Genomic DNA, 15007 nt, shown 5'->3' with positions numbered 1-15007 from the left:
GTTTGCCAGTGTTTGTCAGTATGGCAAGAAGCTTCGGGCCTCAGTTACAGGTCAGATCTGTGGAGAGGCAACCCCGAAACTGCATGCTTTTCCCGTAAAAACACTTGTAATTAAAATCAACGTTCTGTACCATTATGCATGTCATCAGAAAATGTACCTAGTGAACCGAGGAATCTCCATTTTTTACTTTTTCATTTTGCTTTCATCAGTTGATATATTACAACAGCAAAATGTATGTAAAATGTAATGTAACACAGCCATTTTCCAATCACATACATTTAGTACTAGCATTAATTACAACGTTTTCATATACTTCCCAAGTCAAGTCACATCCACGTTCTAGAGAATGGGGAGAGGAAATAAAAAAATAAAATCGTTTGATAGACCCCAAACCGTGTTCACCACGTGGGGACATGGATGATGATGACAAATCCCTGTGACAGAGCTGCAGTCAAGTGTGTAACTGAATTCATCATTTAATAATCAGAGACTTTCGATTCGCCAACACTCGTCATTCGCGTGAAATCAATGGCTGTATCTCATTAATCTGAATCATTTATTTCCCCATTGAACTCGCCTTGCCCATATCTATTAGCAACGATTAACATTCACTGAGGCTAATGTGTTCCAGGTCATGAAAGCTGATGAGTGCACTGATCATGATTACAGTCTAAAAGGTGGCAAAAACATGTACGAGCAATGCAAAGGAGGCATTTTTTTGGATTTGTTGCTAAGGTATTCTAGCCTGATATATTCCCACTAAAATCCTGTAGGATTTACAGCCTTTCAGACACCACCTCCTTCGCTGCGTCCCAGGCCTTACGCAAACAGAGCCGAAATGGAGGAAATCATTGGTGATCTAGCATTTAGAACAAGATCAACTTTCTCTCACCTCTAGTTTTGTTTTCATGATAGAAAAGTGTCAAATTCAATTTTGATAGGGCTCAGTATCAAATTCACCGTCAAGATGATAACAAAAAGCACTCTTTTTAAAAAATATGTTTTCTCAAAAAATATATATTTTTTAGGATTTCTTGGCCCGCAGGCTTCACTAGACAGGACCGTATAGCAGGAAATGGGGATGAGAGAGGGGAGGATATTGCAGCAATTTGTCAAGAGCTGGACCCGAACCCACGGCGCAGCAGGCCGTCCACACGAACATGGAGAGGCAATAGAATATAGTTTAACGCAAAATAATGTTTCCGTGTCGTCTTATACTAGTGAAACTCAGGTCAATTCTAATACTGTTCAGGGATTGTCCAATTTTGTCACCTTTGGGATAGTATTGTAAGATTGAAAGTTATAGCTATAAACTATAAGTTATAAGCTATGGTCAGAGACATTGAGCCGCCAGCAGCGTCAGTGAGGTGTTACTCATAAGCCAGAATGGGTGACATCGTTGCAAGACTTTTAAAGCAGAGTAGACAGAGGTTATGCTGAATCATGATTCACCCCAGGCGGTAACGACGCCTGGCGGAGACAATCGGAGGTGTTCAAAATATAAATAGGTGCAGTGTGTGTGAATTGGCTAAATCAATGCTGAACTGTACAGCCAATTTTCTGCATTCAACTGCTGGTTATCTAGTTGGTGTTCTAAAAACAATGTAGTCTTTGTTGACAACTGGAGTGCGTTTTGGGGAAAGCCCAGGCTCGTACGCAGGGATGACATCCATCCGACTTCGGAGGGTACGTCACTTTTAGTTTGGAATTTGACTGATAGCCTTAGTCATCTAAAGTGACCACCCAGAGATGAGCCCCGGGGCAGAGCAGCAGTGTAAGACGCTCCTCTGTCACTGAGCTCTCACCCGCTCTGTCACTAATAGTGTGTTCAGATTCAAGGCAGATTGGGTGTGTCCCTCGTGCAACTAATGCCCAAAATCTACATTTCAGAAAAGCTATTTCAGGTGTCGGGCCAAATAACTAAAACTAAATAAAACAAGTAAAAATAAATAAAACGGCACTCACAAATGATGCAAATAAACAAATGAATAAGCATGTAAAATGTGTAATGCTAAATATTAGGTCAATTTCCTACAAATCGCTTTTAGTTGATGAATTAATTAGTGATAACATAGATCTTGTAGCTTTAATTGAAACTTCAAAAAGATGATTATGTAAGACTAAATGAGTCCACCCCACTCAGTCTATTCTTGAATCCTAAAATTAAAATTAACAACGCATTATGCTCATTTGAAAGCCTCATGTTATCAATCACTTGTCCAAATGGGAGAAACCAAAAAAGGAGTTTTGTTCACAGTCATCTACCAACCTCCTAGTCCCTATTCAGAGTTCTCTGACTTTATATCAAACTTAGTGTTGGACTGGGATAAAATAGTGATTGGTGGAGAGTTCAATATCCATGTGAACGTGGCAACTGTCTCTGTAATGCCTTCAGAGCTCAATTTGATAGCATTGTTTCACTCAGAATGTGGTTATGTTCCACAGTCCTTCAAACATGAAGTCATTAAACCATGATTGAAAAAGCCTAAACTTGATCCTGACTTGTTGGTAAACTAGAGACCCATTTCAAATCTTCCCTTTGTCTCTTTTCTAACATTTTATCAAAACACATTTTTTTAATCATTGTCAAGTGTATTCTCAACTTTTGTAGCTGTATCTGTAAACTACAGACTGTGGCAGATCAACCTTATCAGACACCTTATCTCGACACAGTAATGTGCCTTTTCGTTAAACATGCTTTGCCAAAAGAGCCTTTTCTGTGACGTTCTAATCTGTGGAATATGCTTCCTGACCATATAAAATCTAATAAACAAAATAGTATCTTCTTGTAAATCTAGTACATTCAAAAATAAACTAAATCTTGGATGTGGCGCAGCAGCAGTGCACTCACGTTCAATGTGTTTCTAATCTTTTCCTCTAATGCACCTGTGACACAAATAGACCATACATTTCTCTGACTGACTAAACCGCTCGTCAATTACATCCTTCAGAAGTCTAGGAGATACGACCAGGGCCCAGAATGCAGGTCTTTGTATAGTATAAGAAAAGCCTGGCTGTCCAGGGAAACGAGCTCAAGAGCTATGAAGTACAATAGTGCAGGCATTGGAAGACATCTTATTACTTTCCAATTGTGAGTAAAATGTCATGAGATGGATGAAGCATATAATACTCATACTATTGTGAACATACATGCATTCTTCTCTAATGGATTAGTACAAAACCAGAAAACCAACAAACAGACGAAGGGCAAAATTAAAAGAGAAAACACTGTTTAAAAAATATTGTATGAGCTTTAGCTTTGCATAATAGGGAAGTGGTGCGAAGTCAGACAATAAAAGAGCAGTTGTGTTATGAAATGGTAACTGTAATAAGAACAGACAAAATCATTTTTAAATCAACCAATTAGAACATAAAATGAAAAGTTTGCTGTGCGTTTAGAAAGAAAAAACAAACTGACTTTTTTATTATTGCTCAACATTTACATGGTCATTAGTTGCTTGTAAAAATATCAGGAGGTATGAATGTACTTTAAATAAAATAATTCAAATTATGCATTATAGTAAATGGATGTATTTTGTTTCTTTTTGTTAAATCATCAACTTTAGATTTGAAGAGTCTCGCCTCCAATTTATTGGCTTAACAGAAAGAAGCTTGCCTCAAAGTTCAATCAACTGTAAATTCTAGCCCATTTTTCCACAATAACTTTGAGCCAATCGGGAAATAAGGCCACCCCGAGGCACACACTTAGCATTTTCAACCAGAGATTTGGAGGAAGTGAAAAACCAGTGTGATGGATTTGGATGTTTTAGGCCCGAGAGAACTTCCGACTCTTTGAACTGAGACGAGACTAAAGGCCCTTTTGATCACCGTGGCCATCCTGATTTCACTCACAGTGATTGAACTGATTTCCAGCGCACAATATTAACAGAAATATAAAGTAGCAGCTTACTCTCAAAATGTGGCACTCCAAATAGTTGCATGAGTGAAACTTACCATTACTTCCATATTCTGTTGAGGTTCTGGAAATCCATGAACTGTCAACTTTCTGAGAACTAAAGGGACAAATAAAAAGCATTTCAGTGAAAACTTACATTTTTGATTTATAAAGTGTGTAAAACAAGCACAACATAAACATACTCAGTGGTTAATGCATTCAACCATCAAACCAAAAGTTGGTGTTTTGATTCCAGCTCCGACTAGCTTATGCAGTTGTGGCCTCAGGCAAGACAGTTTCCCCACAGTCCTTATGTGTGATTGTGGAGTTAGTGTTTGGAAGTGGTTTGAAGAGCTAAACGCACCTATTGGAAGGGACACTTTACAAAACACATCACTAGACGAGCTTTGAGAGGCTTGTCAAACTTACATACAGCACCATGCAAATATAAGATGTTATTATCACAACATGTTTTGGTGTTTAAGCGCTGGTCCAAGTCATCCGACGCAGAAGTTGAACAAAGTGGAACTTTGGGTGGCCGACACAGCATGGCAACCAGTCAGAGATAACCCTCCAGTCACATACCTATGCATTTAATTATCCGCAAGCCGGGCCAAAACAAACCCTGCACCAGTTACAAAAATCAGCCAGACGCCTCTGAATTATCTGGCAGACCCGGAGACGCCGCTGAGCTAATCGGCTCCATTGTTTTTTGTTTGTAACGCAAATACACCAAACCACTCTCTCAGTTTATCTAGTCTGCCATCGTTCCAGCCACAACTCCTCCACATGTGTGCTGGACACCTTGGACGTGCGACCGGGGCATCTGCCTTCAAATGTACCAGTAACCTACCATATACAGTAAATGGGTTCATGAACTAGAGTTGATTATGCATTAATTATAATATTCTTAAAATGGTAGATGTATCATTACCTCCAACTGGTTTAACATCGTCACAGACTTATCTGCTGAGCCTAGCTGTCATATGCCGCGGACACACTGTATCAAAAAGAGTGTTTTTTTTGGGATTAATGGAGCTTGTTTTAGTCGTAAGATCCTGAAACCCAAAGTGGGAAGGTCTGCTTATTTGAATAAGCAAAAAGACAAAGTGTAAACATAAACAATGTAAATGTTTGATTTTAACATGTTTACTTTATGAAAACTGTATATATTAGGGGTGAAGTGATATATCGGTCCAGTATCGGTATTGGCCAATAATGTCCAGAACCACCGATATCAGTCCACGGTGGTTACGCTCCGCTAATAAGAGTTACCGCTGTCGTCCCTCCATGGACAGAGGCTATTCTAACAGAACACACTGTAAACTTTGATCCAGTTTTTGTTCTGAGCCAAAAGATCCAGACATGACAAAGATTTTTAAAAATTTAAGCGCAACGAATTCCAACCTGCGATTTTATCAGACAACATTTAAAACGTTTTCCTCCTAAACGATCAGTTTAGACATGTTTACTCCAGATAACTTAAGTGTGAGACGTTTAAAGAGGGAGAAAAGACAGTGTCTGATCAGACAGAGACTGAGGCGTCGTCTCTCTTTAGATTAGAAATAATCTAAATAAAACAGGAAATCCACAGAATCTAAAAATGTGAAGTCCAATCCTATATCATAGCAGGACTATTCAACTCAATTTTCCCGAGGGCCAGATTTCTCGGGGTCCGTGGCCCTAACACATGCAATTGGCCTAAGTGAATGAATGTGAGAGTGAATGTTTGTGTGTCTATGTCTCCGTGTTAACACTGCGACGAGCTGGCCCCTGTCCTGGGTGTGCCCTGCCTAAGGCACAAAGTCACTGGGAAATACTCCAGTCACCCGCGGCCCCTAACGGGAACAAGCGGTGGCAGTTGAATGAATGAGTGAACACAAAATTAAACCAGGAAACAAGAAAAGTTATACAACAATATTTCTTAGTTTAAAAAGTATAGAAAATATCGGCCCAAGCGATTACAATTGTTATACAGTAATAAACATGTTAATCGAAACACAGATTATGAATGTTCATGAACTATTAAAAATATTTCATTTTAATCTGGGAATCGCATTTATTAGGAGCATGCAATAAAATTAACACACTTTTAGTCTGTGTGTGGTCTTGTACCTTTGAGTGAGAGCAGGGTCCTCTCCAGTGAGCTGAGCGCGAGCCCCTCTTCTCGGGCGTAGATCTGCTGGAGGAAGCAGTCGGTGTGATGGCTCCAGAGGGAACACGCAAAGCTGTAGATGTTGGATGCCAGCTGCCAACATAAACATGCCGCCATCAATAACACATTAAATTAGACCATCATTCTGCAGGAGAGAATTCATGAAATATTCTGCTCCATCCACGTTGTGTTCAGTCATTAATTGTATGTCTGATTTAGATCAAATTAAATAGCTGTTTACATCAGGGGTGTGCAATACACTAACAAAATAGTGTTGACAATTGATTAACAAAATGTGGTTTGCCAAGATCCTAGATTGCACCGGTTTCAGCCCGTCCCTAATGATTGGAACAAGTTCCTCTGTTCAATCCCATCATTATTATAAAGATCCGTCAATTTAAAGCATCAGTTCTTAAACATCAGCAAACAATGTGTTCCGGTCTTTGAAGCTTTTAAGCCCATGTTATTGATTTATAAGTGAACACAACAAATAAGCCTCCTGGTAATGATTGTGCTGTTATTTATTTCTCTCCATTTAGTCCTTTTCGCAATTAACAAACGAGGTGCTTAATCTCAAGGGGCAATCCATCCATCCATTTTCTTCCGCTTATCCAGGGCCGGGTCACAGGGGCAGCAGTCTAAGCAGGGATTCCCAGACTTCCCTCTCCCCAGATACTTCCTCCAACTCCTCCAAGGGGATCCCGAGGCGTTCCCAGGCCAGCCGAGAGACATAGTCCCTCCAGCGTGTCCTGGGTCTTCCCAGGGGCCTCCATGCCCGGAACACCACCCCAAGGAAGCGCCCAGGAGGCATCCGGAACAGATGCCCGAGCCACCTCAGCTGGCTCTACTTTCGAGCTCCCCCCGTGTGGCAGAGCTCCTCACCCTATCTCTAAGGGAGCGCACAAACACCCGGCGGAGTCAACTCATTTCGACCGCTTGTATCCGCAATCTTGTCCTTTCGATTTGTAGGTAAGGGTAGGAACGTAGACCGACCGGTAAATCAAGAGCTTTGCAGTCCGATGCAGCGACCGCATCACTGCAGCCGCTGCACCGATCCAACTGTCGATCTCACGCTCCATCCTTCCCTCACTCGTGAACAAGACCCAGAGATACTTGAACTCCTCCACTTGGGGCAAGGACTCCCCACCCACCTGGAGAGGACAAGCCACCTTTTTCCGGTTGAGAACCATGGCCTCGGATTTGGAGGTGCTGATTCTCATCCCAGCCGCTTCACACTCGGCTGCAAGGGACAATCCTTTTAAATAAATAAATATAAGATAAGGTAATAAGATAAGATAATCCTTTATTGTCCCACATGGGGAAATTTCATTGGTGCAACGCAGGAAGATACAGAGGTAGTCTGAAAAACACTTTCAGTAGAAGATCTCCTATAAATAAAAACTCCCATAGACAAATAAATAAATGAATAAATAAATACATACCATTGCATGTGATCACAACAGTAATTGCACATGAATATGTGTCACAACGGCACATAGATTGCACATGAATTTCACAGTAATTGCACATGAATCACGACAGTAATTGCACATATGACGGAATTGCACATCAGTATTAGGTTAGGTCAGTATTACGAGTGTTCAGGACTAACAGTGTTTGTTATAAAGTCTGACAGCAGCAGGAAGGAAAGACCTACGAAACCTCTCCCTCCCACAGCGAGGGTGGATCAGTCTCTCACTGAAGCTGCTCTCCAGAGCGGAGAGAGTGTCCTGCAGGGGGTGAGACTCATGGTCAAGCATGGATGTGAATCTAGCCAGGACCCTTCTGTCCCCCACCTCCTGCACCGAGTCCAGAGCGCAGCCCAGGACGGAGCTGGACTTCTTGATGACTTTGTCCAGCCTCTTCCTGTCCCTCTCTGTGATGCTGCTGCTCCAGCAGGCCATACCGTACAGGAGGGCTGATGCCACCACAGAGTCATAGAAGGTCTTCAGGAGTGGCCCTGTCACTCTAAAAGACCTGAGTCTCCTCAGGAGGTAGAGCCGACTCTGGCTCTTCCTGTACAGTGCGTCCGTGTTATGAGTCCAGTCCAGTTTGTGGTTCAGATGAACACACAGGTACTTGTATGAGTCCACTCTCTCAATGTCCCGTCCCTGGATGTTCACTGGTGAGGGGGCAGTGAGATGGCGTCTGCGGAAGTCCACCACCATCTCCTTGGTCTTCCCCGCGTTGATGAGGAGGTGGTTCCGCTGACACCAGTCCACAAAGTCCTGCGCCAGTCCTCTGTACTCCGCGTCATCGTCGTCCGTGATGAGTCTGATGATGGCAGAGTCGTCAGAGAACTTCTGCAGGACACAGCTGTCCGTGTCATGTCTGAAGTCTGTAGTGTAAAGGGTGAAGAGAAAGGGCGCGAGGATATATGGATCATATATCATTTTGGAATACAGTGTGCAGCCCTAATATAGACATTCAACGGCACTTGTGTATGAGCTTGTCTGGTCAGTAAAGGGCCCTGAGTCACTGTTCTCATTTTGAATTGAACAAGCTTCTCATTACACTTACAGTCACAACATTTGGACTCAAGACAAGAACATCTCTTAGGCCCCCTGAAGAGGCAATACACAGTACAATGGAGCAAACACAATTTTCACTACGTATAACTACTATATACTACAATAATGCTACAGAAGAATTGCAGAAGCGCATGCAGCTGTGGCACATTTCGTCACTCAAAAAGACTTTCAGCATTAACAATTTTGAGAATAAGATAAGATAAGATAAGATATTCCTTTATTGTCCCACATGGGGAAATTTCATTGGTGCAACACAGGTAGATACAGAGGTAGATACAGAAGAACAGATCACTTATAGGAAGTCTGAAAAACACTTTCAGTAGAAGATCTCCTATAAATAAACAAAAACTCCCATAGACAAATAAATAAATACATAAATACCATTGCATGTGATCACGACAGTAATTGCACATGAATATGTGTCACGACAGCACATAGATTGCACATGAATTGCACATGAATTCCAACAGCAATTGCACATATGACAGAATTGCACATGGTTAGGTCAGTATTGCGAGTGTTCAGTACTAACAGTTTTTGTTATAAAGTCTGACAGCAGCAGGAAGGAAAGACCTACGGAACCTTTCCTTCGCACATCGAGGGTGGATCAGTCTCTCACTGAAGCTGCTCTCCAGAGTGGAGAGAGTGTCCTGCAGGGGGTGACACTCATGGTCCAGCATAGATGTGAATCTAGCCAGGACCCTCCTGTCCCCAACCTCCTGCACCGAGTCCAGAGCACAGCCCAGGATGGAGCTGGACTTCTTGATGACTCTGTCCAGCCTCTTCCTCTCCCTCTCTGTGATGCTGCTGCTCCAGCAGGCCACACCGTACAGGAGGGCTGATGCCACCACAGAGTCATAGAAGGTCTTCAGGAGTGGCCCTGTCACTCCAAAAGACCTGAGTCTCCTCAGGAGGTAGAGCCGACTCTGGCTCTTCCTGTACAGTGCGTCCGTGTTATGAGTCCAGTCCAGTTTGTGGTTCAGATGAACACACAGGTACTTGTATGAGTCCACTCTCTCAATGTCCCATCCCTGGATGTTCACTGGTGAGGGGGCAGTGGGGTGGCGTCTGCGGAAATCCACCACCATCTCCTTGGTCTTCCCCGCGTTGATGAGGAGGTGGTTCCGCTGACACCAGTCCACAAAGTCCTGCGCCAGTCCTCTGTACTCCGCGTCATCGTCGTCCGTGATGAGTCCAATGATGGCAGAGTCGTCAGAGAACTTCTGCAGGACACAGCTGTCCGTGTCATGTCTGAAGTCTGCAGTGTAAAGGGTGAAGAGAAAGGGCGCGAGGACAGTGCCCTGGGGCGCCCCCACACTGCAGGTCCGAGTGTCAGACACACAGTTCCGGGCTCTCACAAACTGGGGTCGGTCTGTGAGGTAGTCCAGGATCCACTCTGCCAGGTCATACTCCACACCAGCCGTCTCCAGCTTGTCCCTCAGGAGCAGCGGCTGGATGGTGTTGAAGGCGCTGGAAAGATCGAAGAACAGAATCCTCACAGAGCTGCCAGGCTTTTCCAGGTGAGAGAGAGAGCGGTGCAGCAGGGAGATGACGGCGTCCTCCACTCCGATGCCAGACCGATATGCAAACTGCAGCGGGTCCATGGCTGAGCTCACGGTGGAGCGGAGGTGGTCCAGGACTAGCCGCTCCAGTGTCTTCATCAGGTGGGACGTGAGAGCCACTGGCCTGAAACTGTTGAGGTCTTTGGGGCGCGGTGTCTTAGGCACAGGTACCAGACAGGAGGTCTTCCAGACCTGTGGTACCACCCTCAGCTTCAGGCTCATGTTGAAGACATGCTCCACAACTCCACACAGTTCATCTGCGCAGGACTTAAGGAGCCTGGGGCTGATGCCATCAGGTCCTGCTGCCTTCCTCACTTTAATCCTCTTCAGCTCACTCCTCACCTGTGCTGCTGTGACAGTCAGTGGTTGGCAGGGGGACTGTGTGCTGGGGGGATGGGTGAGTCCAGGCGAAGTGGGGAGCCGATGGTCCGGGGCAGATAAGCGAAGAGGAACAGATGCAGGGCATTGTCCAGCTGTGGAAGAGGGAGCATGCAGCTGTGCAGGGGGAGGGGCGGGTGACCGATCAAACCTCAAGAAGTGAGCATTTAAATCATTCACCCACTGTAGATCCCCCTCTGTCTGGGCAGGGGGGATTTTGAAGCCCGAGATGGTTTTCAGGCTCCTCCACACTCCCTGAATGTTCTTTTGCTGCAGCTGCTCCTCCATCCTCCTCTTGTAGCCGGCCTCAGCCTGCCTGATCTTCCTCCTCAGCTCCTTCTGCACAGTCCTCAGCTCCTCCTTGTTCCCTGACCTGAAGGCTCTCTTCTTCTCCTTCAGCAGAGCCTTCAGTTCACGGTTAATCCATGGCTTGTTGTTTGGAAAACACCGCACCGTCCGGGAGGGAACAATGTTCTCAAAACAGAAGTTGATGTAGTCCGTGATGCACTCTGTGATGGTGTTGATGTCCTCCCCATGTGGGTCATAAAGCTCAGTCCAGACAGTGGTGCTGAAGCAGTCCCTCAGAGCCTCCTCGCTCTCAGCAGACCACATCCTCACCTCACGGGACACCACAGGCTGCCTGCGCACGATGGGTTCATACACAGGCCTCAGATGTACAAGGTTGTGGTCCGAGCTGCCCAGGGGAGGGAGGGGGGAAGAAGAATAAGCCTCCTTGGTGTTGGCAAAAAACAAGTCCAATGTTCTATTCTCTCTGGTGGGGCAGGTAACATACTGGGTGTATGTTGGTAGAACAGAAGAGGGAGAAGCGTGGTTAAAGTCACCAGAGATGAGGAAGAGAGCCTGTGGATGCTGTGTTTGCAGCCTACAAGTGCAGGAGAGCAGTGCTTCACAAGCATTTTCAGCATTGGCAGACGGGGCCACATAGACTGCGATCAAAATCACATGTGAGAACTCCCGGGGCAGATAGTATGGCCTCATGCCAATAGCCAATAGTTCAATATCCTTGTTACATAGCTGCTCCCTCACTGTGCAGTGTTCGGGTTTGGACCAGCTCGTGTTCACATACACCGCCAGACCTCCACCTCTTTTCTTCAAGCATTCTTTCGTTCTGTCCGCCCGCAGCAGATGAAAATTGTCCAAACCTACAATAGAGTCTGGCATTTCTGCTGTTAACCAGGTCTCTGTGAAAATCAAGACGCTGCTGTCCCTATAAATCCTCTGGGACCGCATGAGGCTCGCTATTTCCGTCATTTTATTTTGAAGGGACCTCACGTTACCCATGACTACGGCGGGAACCGACTTCCTGTTTGTCCCTCTCTTCTCTCGGAGTTTACGTCCAGCCCGTCTGCCTCGTTGCGTTTTCCTTAGGATGTCCGCCGGGATAACGTGACGATCTCCGGGTAAGACGACTGTTCTCCGCAGTTTCATGAGTTCCTCCTTTGTGTAAACGCGGTACGGCGCCGGGCGGGGGGCGGGGCCGGAGCCGGGGGACTCAGAGCCAAGACACATCGCAACGACACGACGAAAACACTCAATCCAGCCGAATAAAGTCAAAACAAGTTAATTTAAAGCGATTCCAGTGCGTGTCCCGATCGTTCGTGAAGTTCCTCTTTCATATAAACGTGTATATAAACGTGTACCGACGACACGCCGTACTTTAGCGCGGCCGCAGGGCGCGGGGGGGGGGGGGGCTGGTGGGCTCGCTCGGAGCTAGCTCACGTCACAACAACACAACGAACGCAACGAAAAACGCTCAAATCCAGCCGAAAAAAGTCAAAAACAGTTGAATTAAAAAACTATTCCAGCGCGTGTCCCTATCGTACAGTAAAATAGAAAAAATATACTTACTATATTTACAAAATATAGGAGATAAAGCACAATAATTGTGAGAAAGAAGAGAGAGCGTTTACACCGGGCTGCCAGCTGTACCAGCGCCTTATGACGAATAAGGACAGCCCTGCCAAACAAAGTTCTGCTCAGCTGATGTGTCAAGAACCAGCTGCCAGAAAAAAAACCACAAAGGCTGTAGAGAAACAAATTACTTCATTTTGTTATTATTTCTCCTGGCTGCCACAGTTTCTCCAGCAGTTAGCATTCCCTTGTGAATAACATGACAGTGTGTTATTTAAAAAAAATTGACATTTTTCCAGCATATTTTCCTTTTGATTTTTCCACTCACTTAAAAGCAAGATGACCTTCTCTATATAATATATTTAGTAGAGTAGCTGTCCAGATTAGCAATGCATTGATACAATTTGGATATTATTCCCCTTGAAAGCTCTGATCTATAAGCCTTGATCGCTCAGACGGTTATAATAATAACTCCTTATAAGTAAATACCTATAAAAGTCCTGTTTCTCCAAGGCAAAGGATTCTTTCAACATATCAAAGCTTTTCATGTGATTATCTTTTACAATCTGGTGAAAAATGTTATATCTTTTGTAATCCAGACCTTAAATCTCTGGTTAGTACTATTTGATACAAAACCTTGGAAATAAGCGCACAAGTTTAAAGACTTTAACATCTTTGTTTAGTTTGTAAATTTTGATTATCTACTTTCATGCCGTAAGCAGAGATTTTACCTGGGGATTCTCTACTTCTTATAAATAACTCAACCCATTGTCATCTGCCAGCAAAGCCTGCACACAAAACCCCCGGCACAGCAGTAAAGTACAATATTTTTCCATTGTACTTCATATTCTGGGTCACACCAGTACAGGAGCGCTTTTCAAACAAGGTAAACACCAACTTCCATTTTATTTTGTTAATTGTTGTCGTTTTGAACCTGATTCAAGGCTTTTTGCTTATTCTACTCCTCAAACAGACGATTGGGGATGAAAATTGGGAGTCTGGAATAGAATACATTTTGATTGTTTCAATCCTTTGATCTTAACATGGGATAAGAGTATATTTGTTTCTAAGATGGCTGACACTTCTTTATTCCGTCATATAATGTGCAATTACTGTCGTGATTCATGTGCAATTACTGTGATCACATGCAATGGTATTTATTTATTTATTGTTATCTTTATTATTTTTCCCCTCCATCCCTTGTTGGGAAATGGGAGGTTTTGTCTCTAGGAGTTTTTGTTTATAAGAGATGTTCTACTGAGAGTGTTTTTCAAACTTCCTATAAGTTATCTGTTCTTTTCCTCTGTATCTACCTGCGTTGCAACAATGAAATTTCCCCATGTGTGGACAATAAAGGATTATCTCATCTTATCTTTATGGAGGACCACACATAAATATATAAGGGATCCCGTTTGCCATTTATCAAATGGGTAGGTTTTTTGAAAGGACAGTGGGGGTTGCCAGTAGGAGAATTTCACATTCAGTTTGTATCCAGACATTGGGTCATCATCACTTTGGGTGTGGAAATTTCTGGTATATAGAAGGACATCATCAGCGTAGGAGACAATTACATGTTCTGTCTCATCAATTAAGACTCCATAAATTATTTCCAATTGTCTAATATAATGAGCCAATGGTTCGAATTACAATGACTGTTAATTTTGATTCATGTCGTCGGGCTGTCGTAAAGAGCCCCAATGTTCTCTGTCATTAAATCATCCATTTTGTTTTTAGGCCCGAGCCCCAGCAGAGCGGAGGGCCTATTGCTCCCGCAACGCTGCGGGAGCAATAGGCAGCGGAGGGCCACTGCACTGCCTTTGGTGCCCCGTCGCCCCTGGCAAGTACAGTGAACTAGCCCATGCCGAAGGCATGGATCATGCATACTTACTCCTGCTATGACAGAAATAGTCAACAATGAGTGAATGGGCGAAGCCCGTGCAAAAGTGCGCACTAAACGAGCACTTTACATTGCCCTAAGTAGCTCACGAATTATTTCTTCTTCTTCTTCTTCTTCTTCTTCTTCTTCTTCTTCTTCTTCTTCTTCTTCTTCTTCTTCTTCTTCTTCTTCTTCTTCTTCTTCTTCTTCTTCTTCTTCTTCTTCTTCTTCTTCTTCTTCTTCTTCTTCTTCTTCTTCTTCTTCTTCTTCTTCTTCTTCTTCTTCTTCTTCTTCTTCTTCTTCTTCTTCTTCTTCTTCTTCTTCTTCTTCTTCTTCTTCTTCTTCTTCTTCTTCTTCTTCTTCTTCTTCTTCTTCTTCTTCTTCTTCTTCTTCTTCTTCTTCTTCTTCTTCTTCTTCTTCTTCTTCTTCTTCTTCTTCTTCTTCTTCTTCTTCTTCTTCTTCTTCTTCTTCTTCTTCTTCTTCTTCTTCTTCTTCTTCTTCTTCTTCTTCTTCTTCTTCTTCTTCTTCTTCTTCTTCTTCTTCTTCTTCTTCTTCTTCTTCTTCTTCTTCTTCTTCTTCTTCTTCTTCTTCTTCTTCTTCTTCTTCTTCTTCTTCTTCTTCTTCTTCTTCTTCTTCTTCTTCTTCTTCTTCTTCTTCTTCTTCTTCTTCTTCTTCTTCTTCTTCTTCTTCTTCTTCTTCTTCTTCTTCTTCTTCTTCTTCTTCTTCTTCTTCTTCTTC

The 15007-nt window shown here is 43.7% G+C and overlaps 1 protein-coding gene across 1 annotated transcript in view; it reads right to left on the bottom strand.

The window, feature by feature from the left end:
• Positions 1 to 15007, bottom strand: part of ipo11 (importin 11) — a 194003-nt gene that overhangs the window by 141640 nt on the left and 37356 nt on the right. Inside the window, exons 6-7 of the mRNA XM_072432530.1 lie at positions 6011 to 6143; positions 3955 to 4013 (exon numbers count right to left, since the gene is read on the bottom strand). Coding sequence (XP_072288631.1) covers positions 3955 to 4013; positions 6011 to 6143 — 192 coding nt within the window. The remainder of the gene's footprint in view (positions 1 to 3954; positions 4014 to 6010; positions 6144 to 15007) is intronic.

The sequence above is a fragment of the Eucyclogobius newberryi genome, unplaced genomic scaffold, assembly GCF_026437365.1.
Source record: "Eucyclogobius newberryi isolate DKJ021-1_F unplaced genomic scaffold, fEucNew1.0.hap1 SCAF_6, whole genome shotgun sequence".
NCBI classification, from domain to species: Eukaryota; Metazoa; Chordata; class Actinopteri; order Gobiiformes; family Gobiidae; genus Eucyclogobius; species Eucyclogobius newberryi.
Note: the sequence above shows the minus strand (reverse complement) of the source record. Positions and strands in the feature narration are given on the sequence as shown.